The sequence below is a fragment of the Crocodylus porosus genome, unplaced genomic scaffold (assembly GCF_001723895.1).
Source record: "Crocodylus porosus isolate Cpor-Errol unplaced genomic scaffold, CroPor_comp1, whole genome shotgun sequence".
NCBI lineage: Eukaryota > Metazoa > Chordata > Crocodylia > Crocodylidae > Crocodylus > Crocodylus porosus.
In genome coordinates this window covers 145,906,737-145,925,800 of record NW_017728886.1, presented here as the reverse complement: position 1 = coordinate 145,925,800, position 19,064 = coordinate 145,906,737, and the positions used below count along the sequence as shown (strand labels likewise).

Genomic DNA, 19,064 nt, shown 5'->3' with positions numbered 1-19,064 from the left:
TCATTTAACCACTGTTTTCCCACCACATCCCATCAACTCTTGGCCTCCCAGCTTCATGTTCCTGCCTCCCCCCCACCACCCTCAACTCATCTCAACCCTCGACCTAGACCAGGGATAGAAGCCGTTCAGGCCCCTTCTCACCAGCCCTCTCACAGCAAGTCATAGCTGTGCAGGTGGGAAACAGTCAGAGAAGGTTTTTAACCTTCAGGTGCGATTCTTCCAAACTCAAGCTAGTACTAACATCAATCAACATTTGAGCAGCTTAGAGTGCAAAGCATAACCAGGCCCTCATATTTTACAAACAAATTACTTCTGGACTGTGACCAAGCAAAGAAAATTTCTATTCCACCTTTAGTAAGACAGTACAAAGCATTACACACGTAAGAAAAGAGGATTACAATGAAGCTTCACTCATTTTACTTTAGTTTGCTTTTTTATTTAACGAAGTGGAAAATAGGTGAGAGATCACCAAATCCAACTGGCACAGATTTGAACAACTGAACAAAGTGTAAGACAGTAGAGAAGAAGCCATCAAACATGAATGATGTTTTTAGAAATTCTGCCATGATTCAATGTATTAAAAAGGCAATAAGAATGTTGTAAATTAGGTATGTGGCCTAACTGCATCATTCATCATTGCTGACAGGAATCCTTAAATGTGATTACTTTTTTTTTTAATGGTCTTTCACAAAACATTAACTTAATGTTTTGGTTTGAAATTTCACCAAATCCTTCAAAGTTTTCAAAATAGAAATTTGGAAATGTTAAAGGAGATTAAATATATTCCTAGAAAATGTTAGGAATTACATGGCAAGATCTGTATAAGAAATCATAGCATTTAACATTTGCTGGTGTTCATCATTCATTAGTTTACGCTGTATAGTGAACAAATATTTACTTTAATCAGAGGAAAGTGTAGAAACTGTAATTCCATTTTTTTCCTCTCAGCACTGAATGAGCCACAAGGGAATGGATGATTTAATGGCAAGAAGATGTATCTGATAAGATAACAATTTGCTTGAGGAGAGCTCTGGATTGTGAACACAGCTGTTCTGAAAATCTAAACCCACAGGCAAAAAAATGACTGCTTTTTTGTAATTTCCATAAGTACTTAGATAAACTGGTGATAGGTCCCTCAAAAATACCTAAAGCAGATAAGCAAAGAAGATAGACTAAAATACTTAGATGCAGAACAGATTGTCATAGATTATTGTGGCAAATATAACAATTGATAGGGTTTGGTGATGACATTATGTGACATACACACTCATCTTCCAAGACAAACATTCAAAATCCTTAATTTTACACATGTAAGTAGTTCAGCTGAAGCCAGTTGTATAATGTATATGCTTAAAGTTAAGCATGTCTATAAATGTTTGCAGCCTCATTTTTTTTATTTGAAATTTGAGCCTATTGAAGTTACTTGCAAAACATTCTTTTCATAAAACAATCAATGAATATTTTGCAATAATCACATTTCCCTGCTTAGTAGTGATTGAGTAAAAAAAAAAGAAGCAGAGATGATGAAAGTTGAGATTAAGGTATTTTAACTGAGCCAGTCAACATTATTTAGCTGGCTACTGTTAGCTTCACGAGCAGCAAAATTAGCTAAAATAACTTTTTAACTAATTTGGACCTATCAGGTGGCAATCGATGTATATAAATAGATAGGAGACTACCTGGCAGTCTTCTCACTATTCCTCCTAAACTGTCTGTGCACTGAAAACCCTATTTGCCCACATATAGGGCATTTAGTTCCACTGACAGTTGACTAATAGCAGGTGTAAGACGTTGCCTGCCTGGATCACTTGGAGGAATAAGGAAAATAAGCCAGTAAGAATTTATGTCTTTGGGACACAGCATGCTTTCTTTGTTCAAACATGCAAACTTAAAATGTATTATGTGATCTTGACAGCAAAATGATACACAACTGTCTGAACAACTTCTTTTCTACTGGTTATGGCACCTTACATCAAACATTCCTCAATACATAGCTGGATCATACTTAATAATAGGATCTGGCTTCCTTCTCCTTCCTACACGTATTTGGTTATAGTAAAAAAGGCAATCATCTGACATTTGCTGCCAGGAGTACTTTGCATTCGCTTAGCTTGGTAGAAAAAACATACATGCTACCCATTGAACCTGATCAGAAGCAAACAGTCAAGGACCAGATATAAATTGGCTGTTTAGTAGACCAGAACTGTACTCAATGGATCTGGAAATTTTGTATTTACATAGGATAAAAAGAAGTTTTGCATAGAAAATGTTATATACTTAAGTCCTATGGACATAAGGAGTTTAGGGAATAAAAGCAGCACTAGTCATAAGGTCCCTTTGTGTCTTCTAAGAGAATGGAATTAGTTAACACCTTGCTTTTTATGGTGGGGTTGGCTGACAGGTTTCTCTTATGCAGAAAATGAGGCTGGGGGTGGGGAGAAGTGGGGGAGGGGGAAGACTTCCAGTTCTTCTCCTCATTTGGGAGGGGGGAAACAGAGAGAGAAAAGAGAAACCTTGGAAAAGCTGGCCAGCTCATCTTCTGGGAGACTCAGAAGACCCAGCTGTCATGTTGTAGGGATTTTCTGGACTTTTTCAGGAGCATGTGCGACTATCCTCTTTAAGAGAAAGGTAGAAGGGGGAATGGAAGGTTGTAAAAGAAAATCACTATTAAAGACACCCCCCCTCCACCCCCAAGTGGTAAAAAATCTGCTATATCGAGATAACCTACAAATAAACACAAAAGTGAATATTACCTCCAACACATTTAAGTTCCATGACTTCTTTTTATATTAATCTGACTACAAGTACTTTGACAGCCTCAACCTGCAATATAACACCCTGCAGTTTCCTTCTTCGCTGAGACTTATCAGAGAAATGAACGGCTATATCCTTTCCCTCTGGCTATACAGTAATTGTGTGATGACAAGTGTTCTACCTGGGGTACTATCAGAGGAAAGAAAGCTCCACTACTGAATGATCTAGAAAATGATGTCACATACAGAATCACAGTAGTTATTACTTTTTCTAACACAATGTAAAAGCCAAAAAAAAAAATTATCCTGGACACTGCAAACATCTTGCTTTGAAGGATTAAATGAGCCAAATATTCAAAAGGTTAAGGAAATTACAGGATCACAAGAAAGTAGGGCTGGAAGGGACCTCTGCATCAACTGGTTTAGCCCCTTGCTCAAGGCAGGATCATTCCCAACTAAACCATCCCAGCCAAGTATCTGTCCAACCAGCTCTTGAAAGTTTTGAAGCATGGAGAATCTATAGCTTTCTGAGGTAGACTGTCCCAGTGCCTGACCACTCGTAGTCAGAAAGTTCCTCCTAATCTCCAACATAAGCAGCTTGATACCATTGGTTCTAGTCTGGACCCCTACAGTCACAGAAAAATGTCCATTTCCATCCTCCCTATAATTGCCCTTCAGGTATTTGAAGACTGTTATCAAATCCCCCCTCAGTCTTTTCTTCTTCAGGCTAAATAACCCTATTTCTTTTAGTCTCTCCTCATACGTCTTGCCTCCCAGGTCCCTAATAATTTCTATTGCCTTGTGTTAGACTCTTTCCAAACTGTTCACATTTTCCTTGAAGCATGGGGTCCAAAACTGGACACAATATTCCAGGTGAGGGCTTCACCAGTGCTGAATAGAGTGAAAGAATCACTTCCCTTGATTGGGAAACTGATTGAAAACCAAAATCTAACTGGAGACAGCCATTGTAAATTGGATAAAAAAAATCATATTATATGCATGTGAATGTATATATGTTTCTGTGTACATATATGTATATAACAATAAATATATGTGAAGTTATATTTATTTTACATTGCGTGTGTGTGTGTGATTGATATATATATATATATAAAATAAATCAGAGGGGTGATAATATATATCTCCCACTTCTATGTAATAAAGTTATATATATGTGTATATGTGTGTGCACATGAAGTTATACATATGTGGAATACATCATATTTCACAGTGTACTAGCCAAAGTTTGAAGCCAAATATTTACCCTTAAATTCACCTCGACTTATACACCATATCAATACCTTGAAATAAAAAAATATTGCATTTCAAAGTTTGTTCATCTTTGAAACAGTCAAAGCAAAGCAAAGAATGGCTGCCAGCCTTAAAAATGTGTTACAATTAATCACACAGTAAGACAGTGATAATAGTTTGGATGTATGAGGCACAGTCACACTAATTACATGAATCAGTTACCATAATAATATCCATTATGACTGGACCATTGTTTTTACCCCTTTGTGTAAAAATGCAACGATTCTCTTTGCTTGTGGCATGATGGAGATCTAAGCGAGGATGAAGATGCTGAAACTTCCACTGTTGAGGATCCATAGGACATTAGATGGCTGGATGGAACTGTTTGGGCGTGACACTTCTGAAGATTAAAATGACTGAGGGATTTTAAACTATGCTCCGGAAATTGTTCTTTGAATATAACTTGCGGCTTGTGATAGTTAGCATAACCGTCATCAGAAACAATCATGGCAGTGATGGTTCATTCTGAATTCTTCCTGCTACAACAGAATACTTACTGTACATGGAGTTTTTTTTACAAATGACTCAATATAAAATGTGGGTCGGCTTCTGCACCAGATCTACAAAAATTGTAACTTTTTTGATCAGAAATGTGGGGTTGACTTATACAACATGAAATACAGTATATACTGTATTTATATTTATGTTTTAATTACACAAAAGTCTGTTCTATGTAATTAATATTTCATATTATATGTTATTCATATTGTGTATGTATTCATATGTATATATATAAATATATATTTATATATAATACATATATTATGGAGTATTAATTACATAGAACACAGTAGAGAGAGACATTAAGGGAGATGAGAAATTATGTGACGTTTATACATAAACATTATTACACAGAATTAGAAAGCAAGAAATGAGGGGGAATAAGGAGAAAAAAGAAACAACACTACCAACAAGAGAGATTCAGAAGAAACATCAAAGCCAATTACATGTCACATCTCCTCTGTAGCTAGGATGTTTAAATAAAAAGTTTAATGAACACGTCTCCTTTCTGGCTCTTTAAAAACAACAGTAAGAAAAAGTCTAACCCAAATCCCACGGAAGTAATGGCAGTCTTTCCAGAGATTTCAATGAGTTTTGGATCAGGCCCTAACTTTCCCTGAAAAACTTATGTTCTGTTGCATAATGAACCGGGTATTCACTTGAGCATCAAAGTAAACAAACAAACAATCTCAGTGGCTGAAAATTCTCATTTGCATCATTTTGCAGAGCACGATTCCCAAGCTTGTAATACTCAAATACTGTGCTTTTTAATAGCGATATGAATTAATGATTCAGTTACTTTCCCTTTCAATACCATAAAACCAATCTGCTGCAATGACTGCAGCTGCACATACTAAAAAGTAATATTAGAAGAAGTGCTGTAATTTTTAACAATCTCTTATACATCACTCTCGGGGGGGGGGCAGGATTCTGGTTAATTTTTGGAAAAAGTTGTCCACTTTTACTTTCTTTTCAATATTCTACTTCCATCTCTTTGGTGTCTCATTGCTGGAAACAAGAGCTAGCCGGCTTTCTGCAGATGCAAAGACAGTGCCTGTCTGAAGATCACAATTGTAGTACTGCTGCATTTGCCCTTCTAGGACCAGTCAAAGTGAAAAACAAAACTCTAGCAAATAATAATGGCAAAACATATTATCTGGCCACACACATGGTATGTGCCAGAGAGACCTTGCACAGTATGTTTAGGGTTTTTCTGAGCCTTCTTCAGGATGTTGCAACCTGGGAAGCACTTTGAAATAAAAGCAAAATCCTAGCTCTTAACATAGAAAACAAAAAAAATACTATCTAAATACTGTGAATATCATAGTTACATATTAAAAATAGCTAAAATATTGAAGAGCTGACTCTCCTTACACAATAGTATAAATCAGAAGAAATCCACCCTAGGTCAAATGACATACACTAACATAAAAACAGTGAAGGTAACAGGAAGAATCAGACCTGAGAATTTAATGGTGCAACTAACCTGTTTCTCACACAAAGCAAGCTATACCCAAGTTATTGTGGAGTATCAGTCCAAGACTGGAAATTGCATGCCAAATTTTCAGCTGGCATAGATCAACATAGCTCTACTCAATTTAGCACAGCCATGCTGATTTACCATGAGCTGAAGATCTGACCAGCATTTTTCCTGAAAAATACCCCATATCATCCATAAAGTAACTGTCACAGAGATAAAGGCAATAGCCATATGCAAATAAGGGGGAAAAACCTCTCAATGATTGTTTGCAAAACATCCTTTCCCTTATTAACATTAACTTTTTGTGTTGTTATATATGACGCAAGGGATTTGGTAACCCTTTATTTATTTATTTATTATTAAACATACATTTGCAACACATGACCATGGGACCCAGCATTTGTATAATCTGATGTTGCAGCACTGTTTTCAAAATGAGATGCAAGGCTCAGACAGCAGGTTCAAGCACCCTGGAATTTATCATTGCTGGTTTTTTTAAGTCACCAGGGCTGTCAGAACAAGATGTCCAACATAAGCTCATTGTGTGGGCTTGCTTTTTAACTGTTCAAATTTGTAGTATACTTTCACATCTTACTAACTGTTGCTGTGGCTGTACTTCAACAGAGCAAAAAAGGAAGACAGAAGTAAAGGCTATAGAGAGAATCTAAGATGCTAATTCACGAAATACGTGTTACCCTCAAATCTGAGTAATTTTGAGGAGTAGGAAACCCCTCAAATTCAAAATCAGATTAAGATTAAGACACTCAGGCATTCTGAGCAGACTTGCACATTATTATCCAGAAGTAGACTTGCACAGTAAACCTCAGGTGTTCTGAGTAGACTTGCACATTATTATCCAAGTGTCATGGTGTTAGCTATTAAAACTACTAAAACTCCTTTTTAAACGCATTGTGAAAACTATGGAGATGACAAAGAACTTTTTTGTTTTGATTTATTTTAAAATGAAAATAAAACGCTTTAATAAAGATATCTTCTTTCCAACAGCTTGAAATACAAGAAAAACAATTTCTCCTATGGCTTCCTATGAAGGTTTTTGGTTAGATTTCATATTGTGTAATGCTGTTTTTACCACGGAGGAACTTTAGAAAAGACAACTAGTATAAAGCTGTTTTGATGCCATGGTGAATCAGACCTCTCATCTGCAGAAAATATACTCCTTGAAAGTTTCCCTCTGCACAGATTATTCCACTGCGGGACCCATTGGTTAAAAAGTCTACTTTTCTTTTCTTTGGCCCAAGATATGTAAGCTTGTTCTGGGAGTGTTTAATGGCCCTTCTATATAAGCATTTTTTTCAAAGTATTTGTTTCCATTTTCTTAAAACAGAATTCAAACCAGTGGGCTACCTTTTAAATAAACCTTCAGGCCTTTTTTCCCCTCCATTTCATGACTCATTAAGTGACAAGATCAAAATACATTTAAATTTAGGACTGATTATATAGATTGACCTTTGGGGATTTTAATGCTCCTGAGAATCATGCTGAATTGCCTCACATTATTTACCCAGAAGAGAGGTGTTGCATAAACAAAAATAGTGCCAGCAACCCCACAGCCCAATGAATATGGACCCCAAACTCCTGTATCAAGGCAAAAGAGGAGGATTCCATGTTTTTTTAGTTGGATTCCCAATGTAACCTTTTTATCTACTCTCCATTCCTCTGATATCTGAAATGTTAAGGAAAAAGGTTACAGAGAATTCTGTTCCCAGTTTTGTCTTGGTTCAGGTCAGACCCATTGACCAATCAGAGACAGTCAACATGGAAGACAAATTTGCCAGTGGCTTATTATTTGTTCCTCCATTCTGTACTTGATCAACCCACAACACCAGGCTAGCAGTACACTGAAATGCATTTTGTCAACCCTCCTCATTTAGTGTGAATCTTACAACATGGATGCACAGAAGCCAGCCCACAAGACTACTACAGAGGCTTTTACAAACTTTGCCTCTGCAAATACAGGCCCTATAGCAAGCCTGGGAGATGCTCAAGAGAGATGTGCGGAACACTACGCAGGTGGAAAATTTATGCACGAGAAACACTCAAAGGTACAATGTACTAATGGCTAGGGACAGAAATAACATATAAAAAAGTATAAGCAACTGGAAATCAGTTCAACTCTGTAACACAATGGCTAGGGACAGACATTCAAAAAGCCTGAGCCTGAATTGATTCAATCTTTTCAGGTTAGTCTAACCTGGCTAGGCTGAACTAGTTGGAAACTGGACAGACATTCTCTCTGGACTGAGGAAATTCAGGCACATTCCTGTAGTGGCTCAAGCTAGAAGCCTGGAGGCATTACAGCAGCCCTCCCTTCCCTTCTGCAGGGAGCTGAGCTGAGGGGGGCATGGCCAGGCCTTGGCAGAACCTCTGATTAGGGAGGTCTGTGTGCACAGTCACAGGCTTTTCCCCACTTGCTGTTCAAGGGGCAGGAGTGTTGTCAGTCCCTAGCCCCAGGCTAGCACTCTGAGGCAAGGGGGCGGGCGTGTAGTGCATGCATCTGTTGGTGATACACAGCTTTTCAGTCTCTCTCCTTGTTTCCTCAGATTGTCTGCAGCAAACCGACAGGCAAGCCAGCCAGCCAGGGGGCTGATAACAGTAGCAAAACAGTGGTCTCTTTCCCATTACTTCAAACTTCTTAAACAGTTTACTGGGCTGACCTGTTGATTAGCTCCAAAAGCCCTGCTCTGTCTGCCTGCCTGTCCCAGTGAAATTGGAGACTCACACCCAGACACCTCTCCCCATTAGCTAGCACAACACATGCCTTGGGTCCCTGGCACTGGGGTTGGGAGATGGGAGGGAGGGGGTTAAGACAGGGGGAAGCCAGGCAGGCCCTGCTGTGTCTGCGCTTTCTGCCGGAGCCTTATACAGCATTAGCAACCATACCACATGCTAACTATGGTCCATGCTGTGAGATAGAGGAGGAAGAGATCCCTGCTTAAGCAGCAAGTGCTGAGAGGGGAGGGGAAGAGGAAGGAAGGGGGGGCATGGGGAAGTCAGCAGATCCTGCTGTACCGGCAAATCTTAGCCAGGGAGCAGAGGGGAGGGGCCAGCCCTGCTATGGAGCAGAAAGCCTCACCCAACCAAGAGAGCATACCAGGATGCTGGGGGACTCCAATTTATCTTAAAGCAGCAAGTGGTCTGGGACAGATGGTGCATAAACTGGTTTGACCCAAATCAATTAAGTCTGCTACTACATTCAACCAGGTTTATCTTAAACCAGTTATTCTGAAACTGGTTTATGTGCACTGAGCTTCTGTTGTTACAGGTTTAACAAAATTTCTGATCACTTAAGCTGGTTTATGTGTAATGTTTGTCCCTAGCCAAAAGGGCAGGTTTAAACCTGTAACAGAACAGAAGCTCAGTGCACATAAACCAGTTTCAAAATGACTGAAACTGATTTGAGATAAACTTGGTTGAACGTAGTATCAGACTTAACTGATTTGGGTCACACTGGTCCCTTTATGAAGCTTCTAACCCAGACCCCTTCCTGGTTCAAGTTAAATCACAGTCTTTCAACTTCCCAGCATACTTTCCAGCCCTGGGCTGGGCTGTGCTGTCTGCTTCATAGAGCAGGGCTTGCCCTGCCCCGCCCCTCTGCTCCCTAGCTGAAAGGGATTGCTTCCCTGGGACTAGCATTTGGGGCCGGGGTGGTTGGGCGTGGGGCTTAAAAGACCACTTCGCCCACTCAAACTTCTTGCTGGCTGCAACTGTGGACTACAAATCCCAGAGGCAGCTGGAAGCAGGAAGAACAGATGAGCAACCAACCCTCAGAGTCCTGATGCTGTTATTTTGGACTACAAATCCCAGAGACCTTGGGGGGCAGCAGAAACACACAGCCCATGCTGGTGCCAGAAAGCAGTGCTCTACCGCCTCTTGGCTTCTGGCCTGAGCCACTGCAGGCGTGTGGCTGCATTTCCTCAATCAAATGTAAATGTCTGCCCACTTCTATTTCAATTTAGTCTCTGCAGCTTAGATTAACATGCAAAGACTGAATCAATTCAGCCTTGGGCTTTTTGACTGTCTGACTGACTTAGGCCCTTGGGACCTAGCATACATCAGTCTAACTCCTCATCAGATCACTGGGCACACTGCTTCCCACAGACCCCCAAGCTTGATGCATTCCAACACCACCCTCGATGTAGAATTGTCTCTTAATGGCTCAGTGGAACACGGAACCTACAGTACTAATACCATACAATATTTGAAGGAATTCAGTTTTGTCTGCTTTTACCTTTCCAACCTCTTAAATTGGCAAGCAAAGTACTTCCTGGCATTTTTCACTATTTTTATACCTTTTCCTTCCCAGACAACACAAATTGTTATCTTTGTAAAGTTATAAAAGTTATGAATGGCTATTAAAAACTTACTTTAGCTCTTTTTAGACATTCTGACACTAAAAATGTAGCAAAATGGCACCAATCTGTGGTTACTGCTACTTTCATTGCTTATGTTCCTGTTGTAATGGAGCAAGGCTGAATCCATTTCTAAGAAAGGGCTCCCTGTTCATGGTAAATGTGGATTTTTTTCCCCAAGTAAAAGCAACGCTTGTAACTTCAAATCACAAACTTGCAATGTCTTTAGGGACGTTAAAAGTATCAGGAGGAGGTTTAGGACTGGAAGCTGCATTGGACTGGTCTCAAAGCTGGAACAGAATGCCAGTACAGCCTAATGGATTGAAAGCAGGAATGAATGTTTCTTCTTCTTCAAAATGGCAACAGTTTTTAGAAGGCATTCTGACTTGAAAATGAATTTAGATGATGTACTGCTGACCCTTTAATTCTTGAGGCATACCAGAAATGCAAGAATCTGTCATTGCTTGTCCTGTTATACAAAAAGATTGTTGATTTTATTTTTTTCTTGCCATTTTTTATGCTGGCTGATCTGTTTTCAGTTGTATCACCCTGTACTAACTCAAAATATGTATAGCAAACTGGATATTCCTAGTATCAAATCCCATGACATCATTAGAGTATACTGCAGTGACTTGTTTACTACTGCATAAAGTATACACTCATCACCCCATAAATCAGGTATGCAAATGGATAATATCATGCAGCTATTTAACACTGTGAAACTATAGAGGGCTTGAAATGCACAAAAGGTGAACTGCAGAATCCAAAAGTCAATGTGATCAACAAAACTACTATGAGCTTTATTTAATACAGCTTTATTCGGGTTTTGTACCACTTAAATGTCACTGAAGACCAACTGCATTGCAGTGGTATAGAAATGGAATTAAGCCATATTCTATCAGCTCCATAATTTGGTGGTGTTTTCTCTAGGGAAAACTGAGTGGAATTTTTCATGGAATTGTAAGGATCCTGCCATATACAATGCTTGGATAGAGTGGTGACGACACATAGAGCACCACCAATTTAAATGGGGCACATAAAGACAAGTGCCAGGATCAGGGCCCCAGTAGTCATTTAACCTGCAATGATATGCCCACGCCCTACACTAGACTGCACAGAGAACATCTTCCACATACTAAGCTTGAGTCCCCTGGCACATATATCAATCTTACTTTGCAGTTCATAGTAATTAAACACTATTGTGTCAATCCAACTGCCAAATTACTATAAAAACCCAGAATACTGTTTCTAGTGAAAGTCTATGACAGTGCTTACTTCTACAAAAGTCAAATAATTTGGAGTTAAATTAAATTAAATAATTTAACAATTTTCTTAAATATGTACTTTTTCCTTAACCTGGTACCAAAGGATGTAGAAGATTGTGGCTGACTCTCTGTTGTTCTGCACCACTTGTGCAGTCCTACAAAAAAGTGGGTATGTGGTATCAATTTGCAGCAGTCAAGGATTTGGTGCAGTAAGAAAGTGATTCTAGCTCTGATAAGCTACCAAATTGTACATTAGTAAATGACCCCAAAAATGACCATTGCAAAAGCTGTGTTTAAGGCTAAGTATGACAACTAAAACAACCCGAGGCTGAATTGATTCAGTCTTTGCAGGTTAGGCTAAACTGCACAGATTAAATTGAAACAGAAGTGAACAGACGTTTACTTTTGATTTAGGAAATGACACCACATGCCTGCACTGGCTCAGCCCAGAAGCTGGGGGGTGCTAGAGCACAGCTCTCTGGCTGTGTGTTCACTTCCTCTTCCTGCTGCCTCTGAGGTCTCTGGGATTTGCAGTCCAGAATTACACCATCAGGACTCTGCAGGGTTGCTTATCACTTCCTCTTCATGCTTCCTGGTGCCTCTGAGATTTGTAGTCCACAGTTGCAGCTAGCAGTAAGTTTGAGCAAAGGAAGGGGTGTTTAACCCCTCCTCCCTGGCCCCAGACCCCAGTCAGGGTTTGTAGTAGGGAATGTCCCTCCCTTCCCCCCCATAGACTGGACTGCATCCCCAGCTGGGCTTGCTCCCCTCTCCCCCTGCCCCAGCCTCCCTCGTCAGCCAGCCCTCACTGCTCCAGCTAGGGAGCAGAGAGACTGAGAGACAGCCCACCCCAGCCCAGGGCTGGAAAGCATGCTGGGATGCTGGGGGACTGTGATTTAACTTGAACCAGGAAGGGGGTCTGGGACCGAAGTTTCATAAACTGGTTTGACCCAAATCAGTTCAGTCTGATACTGCATTGAACCAGGTTTATCTTAAATCAGTTTTAGGCATTTTGAAACTGGTTTATGTGCACTGAGCTTTTGTTCTGTTACAGGTTTAAAATCAGTTTCTGATCACTTAAGTCGGTTTATGTGCAATTTCTGTCCCTAGCCTAAACGTGCCTGGGATCTACACTATTCTAACTGAGTTGCAATTATAGTTTATGATATATGTCTGTATCATCATCATTATAGAGTTTTGTGCTAGAATGGAATTTACGTAATTATATTTCCCTATAACTTGGATTTACTTTTTGTTAGTGACAGACAACAAGAAAATGTTTCTAAAGTGAAAATCTGGCTTCTTGTTTTAATTCAATTATTTTCTTAAACAGTACACTTGAATACAATTCTAGAAGTTTATGGGTAGTAGAAAATTTTTGCTGTGGTGAAAACTCTGGCGCGTAATTTACATTCCAAATTAGTATTAGCTGTTTATTTTTACTGGGAAGAAAATAGTTATTAAATGGTTATACAATCTTCTGTATTCTACCCCTTCATATTGGTATTAAGGACTAACTGGTATTACAATAAAAGATCCAGCTTGCAGCCCTGAGAAAGAACTTTCACAGAAAATGAGGGGTTCTTTAATCCACAACCTTATACATATTAGGATGAATTCAGCACCTATGAATTTTGAAAAATTATTATTTTTACCCCTTTATTTGTTATTTGTGTGCAAAGTAGGCATTAAATTTTGCCTCCTCTCCACGTGCAATTGCCTACTCTAGCATTTTAAATACTGGTCTTTTAAACGTCATCTTTACAAGTTAGCCTTAACACACCTATCAAGGTGAATATGTAAATTCACAGAGACTGTTTCAATTAATCTAGGACAGTACTACTTTAGTTTGTATGCAGAAGGATAAAGTCAAAACCAAAAGGGGTTGGAAATAGAATTTATGTTTGAAAGTGAAGGCATGCATTCTGCAGACGCTAAGTCTATCTTGGGGGTCATATAAACACATCAAGCAAGCTGGGAGTTAGAAACCTCTGCTTTAGAACACTGGTAAATTTAAATGAAACCTGTGGATATATTGCTTCTTTTTTACTGCTCAGATGTACAATGGGGTGGTAATAGAGTTTTTCAAAGATTTTCTAACCTCTCCTGGGACTCTCATGATTGAAGAGAATGCCATTCACAGCAAACAGATTGTAGGCCTCCCTGAAGTTCACCACAATCCAGTAGGCATACAGTTTTGCTGCTCCTAAAAAAAAATTCAAAATATTATATACATACCCTAATGCTTGTGTATAAAATATATATGAAATACACACATATGCACACCTACTACATATACAGAGTGAATAAATTCCACCTTTCAACAAAGAAAATTAGAGTTTGATTAATTCCCTTAGTGTGTCATGTTTCACCATGAAAAAAAATCCAGCCTAATAAACAGTAACTGAATGAAAAAATAGTCTTTTCTATATAGCTGTAGTGCTGGTCAGGAAGTGTTTAAGCACCTCTCACTTGTTTTCTTATGCACACACAAGCATAGCACTTTTTCTTTTACAATATAATTAACACAGCCAGAGCGTGTGAAATATGCCACTGTGGTGACCTCTGCTAATAAAAAAAAATGACATTGGGGGAATAAGAGAGAAAATCTGGTGCCTTAGCATTCAAACTGATTTGAAACTTTATCACTATAGTCTTCCATGCACATTGCTTTAGTAAGTGTTTCAAATTTAATGCAAGTTCATGAGACAAGTGAGCTCTTGGGAGATTTTCATTTAGGCAACAAAAAATATGAAACCTTATCACTTCAGTGCTATCTTACAATTCTTCATGAAGAAAGGACTACTCCTCCCCTGAATCTTTTGAAAAGAATTCTCCATTCCAGATTTGAATGAACGAGGTTTTGTGAAGTGAAATGGTAATTTCCAGCCCTCAGGCAATGGCAGTAAATGCTTTTTATATAGTAATTCATAAAGGTATGCCTCTAAACATGTCTAGTCACTTTTGTTCTATTTTCATTTAAATTTCACACCCAAATTACTTCAGCCCCGAAACATGAGCACAGTGGACAGCCAGACATACACACGCTAAGAATACTCACCATATGGTGATCTTGGGTAAAAAGGGGTGGTCTCCTTTTGTGGTATTTCTTGCACTTTCCCAAAAAGTTCACTGGTTGAGGCTTGGTAGAACTTCACAGAGTTGATAAGGCCACATGTCTTAATAGCATCCAAAAGCCGTAAAGTGCCAACTCCATCAACATCAGCAGTATATTCTGCCAGGTCAAAAGAAATCTTGGGGGAGGAGAGAGAAGAATAAAAACAAAAGACATTTATTTTGGGCAACCACAAATACTATAAGTATGCACAGCAGTATCACATTTATGCTATATTTGTAACAGAGCCATCTACACAAAATTCAGGATGAATTCAATTTTTAAACTTACAAACAGTGGCTGAACACTTTATTTTTCAAAATGAACTGATAAAACAAAACTTGCCTCTACCCCTAATCACACCCCACCCCGCAATGTTCTGCAATTTGATGACACAACTAAAGAGCAGAAGAAAGCACAGGGAACCAGGGATCTGCTACCTACTGGCATTCACAGCCCTACATGGTTGTGAGACAAAGCATTAGAGCTGTGACTTACTTTTAATGTCTAAAATAGCTGACAACTGGTCCCAGGTAATTTTGGAGAACTTCAGTAGGGAGAAGGGGAGTGTGGTGTTCCTTTCTCAAGCTCTCCCAAAACCTCATGGTCCCAGCCATTTGAAATACCAAAATAAGGAGCCTTTCACAGCATGGGCAGAAATAAAAAATAGTTTACCCTGGTGTACCCCATGGAGTTCATAATTGTTTTAGTGTAGGTCTGATTAAGGCAGAAGCATAAAAGACAGGTGCAGTGGGGTCAGCCGTGTTAGGGTATTAGATCCCAAGCTTTTGTTAAGGTGCATCATATATACTGTTTCTAGTTGCCATGGCCACGTGGAGATGTTTGGGAAAAGTACCATGTTACTGATGGTATCTTGTATCTGCTTGAATATCTCCAGAGGGAGGAGGAGGAGAGGGAGGAGTTCCTTTGTAGAGAGGGAGGATCATAAGCCATGACAGCCAGGCAGGAGACTGCCTAGTTTACACTCACTGCCAGAGAAAAGCTTGGCCTTTGCTATTCTGGGAGTAAAAGCTGGCCATTTGGGTTTATAGGACAAGCCACTAGCCATTGACTGATTTTGGGCAGCTCAAAAAACTAGATTCTATTCCACCCTTCCAAGCTTTTTGGCTGCACACTGAAATTTAGAAAAAAAGTGTTGACTTTTTCCCACATGCCATCAATTCATGCTACCAAAAAGAGACACTATTCACAGCAGATGGAGCAGAACTGTATTCAATACCATGAATAGTTAACAGACTTTTTAAACTGCCATAGCGAGACATTTGAACTACCATCCCACTGAGGTACAGGGTAGTTCACACTTCTCAGATATTGTTTCGGGCTCTTTGAGATCCAGAAAACACTACATTCCCTTCACGTTCTAAGTTGTTTTATACAGTCTTAATAGCTAGAGACACAGCAACTGAAACCAAAATAAGTAAATCAGTTGTAATTCACACCTCTAGTTATTTTGGCAGAAACCTGAATTTTGGCTGACTTCATTATTTCAAAATGAGGCACTCTTATTCCAAAATATATGTTAGCACACAGAGGTGCACAGAAATCACTAAAGCTATGAATTAAAATTAGTTAATTTAGCTATTTCAGTTCTAGTTATTCTGTAGAGCAGGGGAGGCAATTATTTCGGGCAGAGGACCACTTACTGAGTTATGGCAAGCCATAGAGGGCCACATGACAGGCAGGCAGGGGCAGTTAAATATTAATTTTCTAAATTTTTTTAGGGGCCCTGTGGGCTAGATAGAATGGCCTGGTGGCCGCATTTGCCCACCCCAGCTGTAGAGGCAAGCTGCCAGTGTTTTTTTGTTTTGTTTTTTGTTAATAAAACTCGATATTATGGAGAAAATGGAAATCTCAATGAAATAAATAAGTAGGCAAAGAAGTAAGTACGTAAATAAATAAAGGAGTTCGTTTATCGCCCTGATGCAACCATCCAAACAAATCAACTAGTGATTTAATGGAGAGGAGTAACCATTTTTGTGATGGTTCATTTTAAAACACGGCAGCCACTTGAACCTTATCAAAGTTTTGAAATGCTAGACTAAATCCAGGGAAAATGCATTAGCAAGCAGATGATACAATCAAAGGATATGCTTATTACATCTCTCCAATTTGTTATGTGAAAAACATTTATGGTATAAAGTCTTATTTTTTTTAGGTAAATGGCTAAATTCTCCCTGACTGCAATGGGGCTAGGATTTCCCCATGTATTATTTCTAATATATCCACTAATAACAATGCCTTATTAAATACAGTTTGCTGACACCTACTGCCAGACAAATGGATAATAAGCAGGGTGCAGATGCTCATAACAACTCAACCGTCAGAATGTCCAAAATGTCAGAGATTGGGAACTTTTTCACAATGTTGTGAAAGAGTTGTTGCTCTGATATCAGAGGGCAGTATGTGGGAGTGAGCACCCAGCACAGCATGTCCCTCAGTGGGTGGGCTGGGGGCATGTGGGGAGAGGGAAGGGGAGAATGATTGCACTTATGCTTTGGAAGTCCCAGGCGTGGGTAATCTGTTGCTGCTGGTGTTGTTCACTTTTCTGTTTCCTAAACATGATCTCAAACTTCAACAGCCTGCATATGACCAAAGTCTGCAGTATACATGCCTGATTTGTGGGGAGGGAAGGGGAGGTAGAGAGAAGTGCTTGGAGCCTTTCTTTTTTGTTCTCAGGCGCTGGAGGAGCATGATGAGTAGGGACATATCTAAATCACGGTAGGAGTTTACGGTGCATCGCTGCCTTTAATCTTGCCCTTTTTGTTGCATACCTCCCCCTGGCTGCATTAAAACCATGGCATTAATTGCCTCTTGGCCACTCAGGGGAGGGGGGTTTGTGCGGAGAGGACATGGCCAAAAGAGCAAGAGTAAAGGTGCTACTATGCCACAAACTTCTGCCATGATTTAGGTAGGTTCCTAATGAAAAGGGTCTGTGGTCAAGTAGGTAGTGGAGATAGAGATGGCTGTTAGAAAGACAGATGTACTGTACAAGAAATGCAAGGGAGCTCATTGATAAAAAGTGCCAATGAAAGGGAGAAGAAGGTGGGGGCGGGGGCCCAGAGTTCTGGCTACATACCAGAGTGGCCAGATGCAGCAGTGTGTGTTGAGGGGTTAATGTAGTGTGGGATGCCTGGAGGACTAACCAGAGCCATGTCACAGAAGGCTTGGTGTCCACATGTAATAACTGGTTTACAGTAAACTAGTTCAAATGGTAGTTGATTTTCCACATACATTTTCAAACCCTTCCAGGTGGATTTAAACTGATTTTAACAGGCGTGTATGCCTGTTCACTTAAGATTTAAACTGCATTTAAACCATTCTAAGTGTTGTGTGTGTCCATGCCCTCAGGTGAGTTCAGCTAAAGGGAAAGAATTATTATTTTTTAAATCCTAGATTATAAATCCCCTTTCCAAAATGAACAATGAGCCTGCAGTAGTGATATGGGAAACTGCTCTCACTGGTTTATGCACACACCAAATACACAGTGCATGTTTTTCCCTATTGCCTTGTGAATGACCTTGACGTTCACCTGGAAAAATCACTCTCCAGGGTGTGAGGTAATTCTGCATCCATGTTTGCCCAGTTCTGAATGTCTCTTGAGCAGTAACTGACAGCTTTGCGTGTATTTGGTGTTTTTGAATTGTGAGCTATTGTTCACTAGGGAATGGGTTCAGACCACTAACTTCATTTCAGATAGGGCTGTTGGTTGAAATAGAATGGTTCCCAGGAAAGTGAAAAATTCTGGCCTTGGACAAAATTAGAAGTGCAGATATAAAACTTCTCCCTCTATTCTGAACTATTTATCACTTCACATAAAAAGGGTAGAAAAGAAAGGTGATGGCAGCAATGGTGGTAGCAGAGGGTGTCTGAATTGCCATCAGTTATTCCTGATTTCCTGATGAAGCAGCTGAGTGAAAAAGCATCAAGTCCCCCCAAAGGGCACATCCAAATATTAAAGAACTCAATGTTATTTTTCCTTTAGTTTTATGGCTATCATGGCTATGGCAAAACAGTAATAATTTATTTAAAAATGTAACAGAGTTTCTTAAAGAATTTTTAAAAAGCATATACAGGGTAATTTATATATGAAATCTGAGTAACCTGACTTCTATCCTGGGGAAGATCTTAGAAAAGTTTATTAAGGAGGCCATCCTTGATGGACTGGCCCAGGCTAACATTCTAAGGGATAGCCAGCACGGGTTTGTTGCGGGTAGGTCTTGTTTGACCAATCTCATTTCCTTCTATGACCAG

The 19,064-nt window shown here is 39.5% G+C and overlaps 1 protein-coding gene across 2 annotated transcripts in view; it reads right to left on the bottom strand.

The window, feature by feature from the left end:
• The window catches only part of GMDS (GDP-mannose 4,6-dehydratase), a 577,786-nt gene that overhangs the window by 328,943 nt on the left and 229,779 nt on the right, over positions 1 to 19,064 (bottom strand). For both annotated transcript variants that reach the window (XM_019542456.1, XM_019542466.1), the window contains exons 5-6: positions 14,739 to 14,931; positions 13,779 to 13,883 (exon numbers count right to left, since the gene is read on the bottom strand). In XM_019542456.1, the coding sequence (XP_019398001.1) occupies positions 13,779 to 13,883; positions 14,739 to 14,931 (298 nt within the window). The remainder of the gene's footprint in view (positions 1 to 13,778; positions 13,884 to 14,738; positions 14,932 to 19,064) is intronic.